Below are 6404 nucleotides of genomic sequence, written 5' to 3'. Positions count from 1 at the left end.
GTCAATACAGCATTCCTGCCTATAGAGAAATTTGGGACCTATTTCTTAACTGCCTATCTTTGTGTCTTGTGCTAACAGTGTCTTTTTCTTATTTATCTTTGTGAGGAAGATTGTCCCTGAGCTAACATCTGTGCCCATCTTCCTCTATTTTGTGTGTGGGATGCCATGACAGCATGGCTTGATGAGCAGTGTGTAGGTCTGTGCCTGGGATCCAAACCCGTGAAGTCTGGGCCATCCAACCCAAGTGCAGTGTGTGAACTTAACCTCTACACCACTGGGCTGGCCACAAAAGTGTTTTTTTCCAGTTCATTAACAGTTATGTCAAGCAGGACAGGAATGAAATCATAGCTCTGTGGCACTCCCTGAGGTACTTCTCTTCCAGTTTCATCAACTCGTTAACCCATCTGAATCTACTTAAACACCCTATTGTCTACCAAGAGATTGTGGGATGAATTGGTAACCTGTTTCCCCTACCTTCTCTCTGCCCTCATCCTTTCTATCAGAGAGGGGCCTGGAATGATAATCATAATAATCATCATCATAATAAATCAGATTGGAGTTTGCTCTATGGTAGCAAAGAGAGCAACTCTTAACACAGAGTGTGGTGTTTCTTGAGCTTACTCCAGAAGTGACACAGGACAGGAAGGCCACTGGGCAGACTAGCCTGGACCTGGAATTTGGAGAATGGTCTCTGCATGTTAACCCTTGCTCATGGGTTTAGAACAGTGGTTCTCAACTGGTGGCTACTTTTCCCATAGAGGAGAATTGACAACATCTAGAGACAATTTTTGGTTGTCACAACTTGGAAAATGAGGGGGTGCTACTGACATCTGGCACGTAGAGGTCAGGGATGCTGCTCAACGTCCTTCAGTGCACAGGGCAGCCCCGCTCCCCAACAAAGAATGGCAATAGTGCCTAGGCTGAGAAACTCTGGCTTAGAATTTATCCCATTCTAAAACCAGCACCACTGAGCATAGGAGAACAAAAATATGCATCTGGTCAAACTCTAGGCCACATCCCTAAAGATTCTAGTGTCACTGGTCTGGGGTGAAGACTGGATATGGTATTTTCATGAAGCTCCCCAAGGGTGACTCTTGGGTGTGGACAGGATTGAGAAGCGCTCCCTGGAGAATCTGGTCTGATGGAGGCCACAGAAGAGCCTGACCTCCCTCATTCTCTTGTGACGGGAGGGTTATTGAAGGGTTGCTGGCTGCTTGAGGAGGTAGCAGCAGTGGAGAAATTCACAGGAGGTGGAGAGAGGCCCCAGAGCACTGCAGAGGATAAGACAGAAGTTCAAGGCAGGGGCTGTTGTGAGAACTGGGAAACAGGGCAGGCCCTCAAGATAAAACAATTCAAAAACCTTCTGGATGGATGTTCCCAGGGCCCTTAGTCTAGCTAACAGACCAGACTGCTGTGGCAAGGAGAAATGTGCCCTTTCACAATGGATGTGGACCCTGCCAAGGCACAGGGCTCCTTGAACGCAGAGGTGGCCGGATTTCAGCTCCCACATGCCCCTTCTTCCAGGCGCTTTCGTGCAGTGCCCAAACTGCACAACGTAACGCAGCAGCCCTGTTTGGGATTTGCCTCAGCTAAGATCACCGGGCAGGAAAGCCCACAGGCAGGAAAGGGACGAGGTCTTGCCTTATGGGTTTATAAAAAAAAAACAAAACACATTTGAGAAAGCCTCGAAGAAGAAACCAGATCCGTCCTGCAGGCAGCCTAGAAACCCTATCCTGATGCCAGGCCACAGGGTGGAGGCTCCAGGCTGGTCGTGGTGTCCTTGGGGTGGCCCAGAACAACCCAGGAAATGGGGAAATCTGGTTGCAGGAAACTACAACAGCTGGATTCCCGGGGCTGTGGGTGAGACAGGGAACTTTCTGTGCCTTGCGCTCGCCTATCAGCCGATCCTGGAAAGAGAACCTCAAGCCCCATCCCAAACCGCAGTGCGGCAGACACGCGCCGGTCCAGCCGTCGATTCATTCCTTTACAAAAGAGAAACAAAAAAGCTGTTGTTTGGACGTTGGCGCCGGCAGAACCACACACCTAAGTTCAAATCCCCGCTCTGCTTGTAACCGTGAACCTGGGCAAGTTTCTAAGCGTCGGTTTCTTCTTAGATAAAATGGGTAACACCAAACTTGGGGCGTGGTCGTGAGGGTCAAACCAGCGAACGCGGCCATAATAACCAGCCGCGATGGGCCGCTCCGGACCCCGTCGGTTGTCTGTTTCTGTGCGATTCTCGCAGCTTTCTGCACAGACGACATTGTGCGAGGGATCAGGGAGGTGGTTGGGCCCCCACAGTGTGTGTATTTGGGGTGAAAGGGAGTGCAAGTGGAGAACAGAGAGATACTTTAGGATAATCTGCTTTGCTAGGGCACGCTTCTGGCGCTCTCTGGCCCTGGGGTGGTCAGCCTCGCTTCCAGAAGAAGCGCTGGCACAAAAGGAGGGGGGTGGGTTGGAGCCCCGAACCGCGCCAGCGTTCCGGGGAGGCGGAGGAAAGAGGGCAGGCCCCAGGCGGGAGGAGGGAGAGAGGCGAGAGGAGGAGTTTTCCAGCTCGGCCTTCGCTCGCTCGCAGCGCAGCCCCTTGGTCTCGTCCGTCTCCTCCCGCCCCCTGGAAGCGCGGAGCCGAGCGGAGCGCCCGCGCGCCATGGGGAGCCCCGCACTCCGGCCCGCGCTGCTGCTGCCGCCGCTGCTGCTGCTGCTTCTGCTGCGAGTCCCGCCGAGCCGCGGCTTCCCAGGTAGGGCCGGAGGCGGGGCAGCTTCGCCAGCTGGCCACCGGGGACCCTTCCCTCGGGACGAAGGGAGGTGCAGGGGGCGCCTTTGTTTGCGCCGAACTCGTCTTTCGCCGCCCCAGGGAGGAGGTGACGCGGAGCAGGGCTCGTATCTGGGCACTGGGAGGGGAGAGCCGACCGGCAGCCCACCGCCGGGCGCCTTCGCGGCGCCGCGAGCCCGTGTACCCTCTGCGTCTGAGGTTCCAGGGGACCAATGAAACCCACGTTGGCGTTGGAGGCTATGGAGAGAAGTTTGGCCGCGGGCTAGTTTCTCACCACCCAGAGTTTTGCCTCTCATACGGTTGCTCACGGCCAAGGCCCAGGGGGCTGGCAGCTTTTCCTGGAAGGAACCCCTACCCCCTCCCACTCGAGGTCCCAGGCCACCCCGTGGGGCTGCAGGGCACAAGCCACGGTAGGGCGACTCTTGTGAACAGCACAGGGGGGCCTCTCCCGCATCCCCCAACCCCCCTTGCTGGGGATTCCGAGAAAGTCTGCGCCGCTCGGTGAGAGGTGCCAGCTGAGAGTGGTGACATGTGGCATGCGCTTGGTTAGCCCCAGGGAAAGAGGACTACACACGCGCGGCTCCGCTAGGCAGGAGGTGTGGCTTCTTGTTGCCGGAGGGCTTGGTCTCTAGCATTTGAGGGGCCCCTGGTGTTTATTAGAGCTCTCATGGTGGTGACAAAACTTTCTTTGGAGATGCCCTTTAAAATGCTCCAGCTAATGCCCTCATCTGGAAGTCTGAGGTTAGCAAAGAGCTTCAGAGGGGCAAGACAACCTGGATGTACCCCTGTCGCCCAGGAATGGAGAAGAAAGCCTTGGGCGCATTTTAATTTAGTGTTAGTGGGAACGTGGGTGACGTGGACTGTAGGGCGTGCAGATATTTGGCTTTGCGTTCAACCCTGTGGGCAGTTTAAATCTGAGGTCTGAGAAATGAACCTACGGAGTTCTGGGAGAAGGATGGAGGGGTGGGGAGGGTTCCCAGATAGTGTGCTTGGGAGATGTAGGGATGGCTGCTGGCAATCCTCTGCACATCCCCAAATGAATGAATGAATCAAACAACTCTGTAAAGTGATAGACAGGAACATTTGTGTTTTGCGCTGACTCTTGTAAGTTTTAAGCTGTTTGGTAGGAACAGATTTAGGGCAAAGCGGAAAGGAGACTATCTCCAGTGCCAGGCAGTGCGTTTCCCATGGCTGGTGTGTTAATGCCCCCAGCCCCTTTAGCAGGAGTCACGGTAAAATGAACCTAGAGCCAAAGGGGAAGTCAATACTGGACAGGAAGCAGGAGGAGAAGTTGAGAAGCTAGAGGCAGCCTATCACGCTGAATTGGGAGGCTGCTCTGAGCTGCCTGTGCATCTGGTGGAGCCTGTCTCCGCCAAGGGGCCTCTTCTCTTTTTCCATCTGACCTCCCCCCTACCCTACCTTACCCTGCCCTCTGCTCTCCTTTCTCTCAGCTTCTACCCTTATACAGTGTAGCTTGCTGCCAGGGCCCAGACACCCACAGAATCATGGAACCTGTGAAAGAGGGAGAAGTGGATCTAGGGCCCCATCAGCCCCCTGATTATGTAAGCTTCTGAGATTTAATAGCAAGTCTGTCAGAGTGAGAGTAAATCATTCCCATTTCCACTCCTAAAAGGTCTCTGGAGTTCCTCCATCTTTAAATTTGATGCAGCTTTTCTGGCCCTCTGGTTTATTCTTTGCAGCCTAACAAGGATGCAGTGTCTCTAAAAACCCCCACGAAATGTATGGAAAGTTTCTAGCAAACTTGTCTGTGTTTGGTTGTGTTTGTATGCCTATAAGAGATAGGAGTTTTTACTCCTGGCTTTGTTTGAAATTGAAGTGTCATTGACATATAACATTTTATTAGCTTCAGGTGTACAACATAGTGATTCAATATTTGTGTATATTGCAAAGTGATCCCCACAATAAGTCTATTACCATTCATCACCATACATAATTACATAATTTTTTTTTTCTTGTGATGTGGACCTTTAAGATTTATTCTCTTTGCAACTTTAAAATATGTAATACAGTTTTATTAACTATAGTCACTATGCTGTACATTAAGTACATTACATCCCCAGGACTTATTTATTCTATAACTGGAAGTTTGTACCTTTTGACCACCTTCGCTCATTTCACCCACCCCTCTGGCCACCACCAATCTGTCCTCTATCTATGAGCTCAAATTTTGTGGTTTGGTTTGGTTTTTTTTAGATTCCACATATAAGTGAAATCATATGGTATTTATCTTTCTCTGCCTGACTTATTTCACTTAGCATAATGCACTCAAGGTCAATCCATGTTGTTAGAAATGGCAGGATTCTATTCTTGTTTATAGCTGAATAGTATTCCATCGTAGATATATACCACATCTTCTTTATCCATTCATCCATCAGTGGACACTTGGATTGCTTTCATATCTTTTTTTTTTTTTTTTTTTTTGGTGAGGAAGATTGGCCCTGAGCTAACATCTGTTGCCAATCTTCCTTTTTTTTCCTCCCCAAAGCCCCAGTACCTAGTTGTATGTCCTTGTTGTAGGTTGTTTTAGTTCTTCTATGTGGGATGCCCCCACAGCATGGCCTGATGAGTGGTTTGTAGGTCCACAGCCAGGATCCGAACCAGTGAACCCTGGCCTGCCGAAGTGGAGTGTGTGAACTTAACCACTTGGCCACGGGGCCAGCCACTGCTTTCATATCTTGGCTATTGTAAATAATGCTGCAGTGAACATGGGGATGCATACATCTTTTCAAATTAGTTTTTTCATGTTCTTTGCATGAATACCCAGAAGTGGAATAGCTGGATCATATGGTAATTCATTTATAATTTTTTGAGGAACCTCCATACTGTTTTCCATAGTGGCTGCAGCAGTATCTGTTCCCATCAACAGTGCACAAGGGTTCCCTTTGCTCCACGTCCTCGCCAACACTTATTTCTTGTCTTTTTGATAATAACCATTCTAACAGGTGTGAGGTGCTATCTCTTGTGGTTTTGATTTGTATTTCCATTTTTATTCTGTTCTTAAGTGAACTCTTGAAACCTCATTTATATCTGAGATTTTGGGGGTTCACTCCCCCTGCTTTTGCAAGCAAGGCTAAAGATGGACACTGAGCACCATAGCCACTAAAAAGCCTCCGTGAATCTTACGCCTGGAGAAAACTAGTAAAGTAGTGTGGTTTCGCCTGTTAGGGAAGCCGAGTGAGGTTTTGCTAAAAAGCCAAACCAGACCACATCAGCCAAAGCAGTCTTCTGAAAGGCCACATTTGGAGATAAGTATTAGGAACTGAACACCTGGCTCAGGATATACAATTAAAGCCTCACCAGGAGCAGGCTAGGCTAGAAATTTCTATCTGGACTTAAAACATGTAATCAGCTAACAAAATTACTCTGCATTAAAAAGGAGAATGCTGGGGAGAGCAGGACACTTCCATCTGGCATTTTCTTCCTAAAATCTGGACAAAATAGACTGCCTGGGTTATTTTTGCTTTTTTTTTTTGGTGAGGAAGATTGTTGCTGAGCTAACACCTGTTGCCAGTCTTCCTCTATTTTATGTGGGATGCCTCCACAGCATGGCTTGATGAGCGGTGCTAGGTCCACACCCAGGATCGGGGCCGCAAACCCAGGGCCACCAAAGCAG

At 50.0% G+C, this 6404-nt stretch overlaps 1 protein-coding gene across 3 annotated transcripts in view; it reads left to right on the top strand.

Moving 5' to 3' along the window:
• Positions 1-1798: 1798 nt before the first annotated feature.
• The window catches only part of SRPX (sushi repeat containing protein X-linked), a 93521-nt gene continuing 88915 nt past the window's right edge, over positions 1799-6404 (top strand). The window contains exons 1-2 of one of the 3 annotated variants that reach the window (XM_070257795.1): positions 1799-2084; positions 2578-2735. In XM_070257795.1, the coding sequence (XP_070113896.1) occupies positions 2645-2735 (91 nt within the window). In that variant the 5' untranslated portion in view covers positions 1799-2084; positions 2578-2644. Of the gene's footprint in view, positions 2085-2157; positions 2736-6404 lie in introns of those variants that run through there. The other 2 variants (XM_005614064.4, XM_005614065.4) reach the window with 2 other exon arrangements.

The sequence above is a fragment of the Equus caballus genome, chromosome X, assembly GCF_041296265.1.
Source record: "Equus caballus isolate H_3958 breed thoroughbred chromosome X, TB-T2T, whole genome shotgun sequence".
Lineage (NCBI taxonomy): Eukaryota > Metazoa > Chordata > Mammalia > Perissodactyla > Equidae > Equus > Equus caballus.
This window is presented reverse-complemented; position numbering and strand designations above follow the sequence as displayed.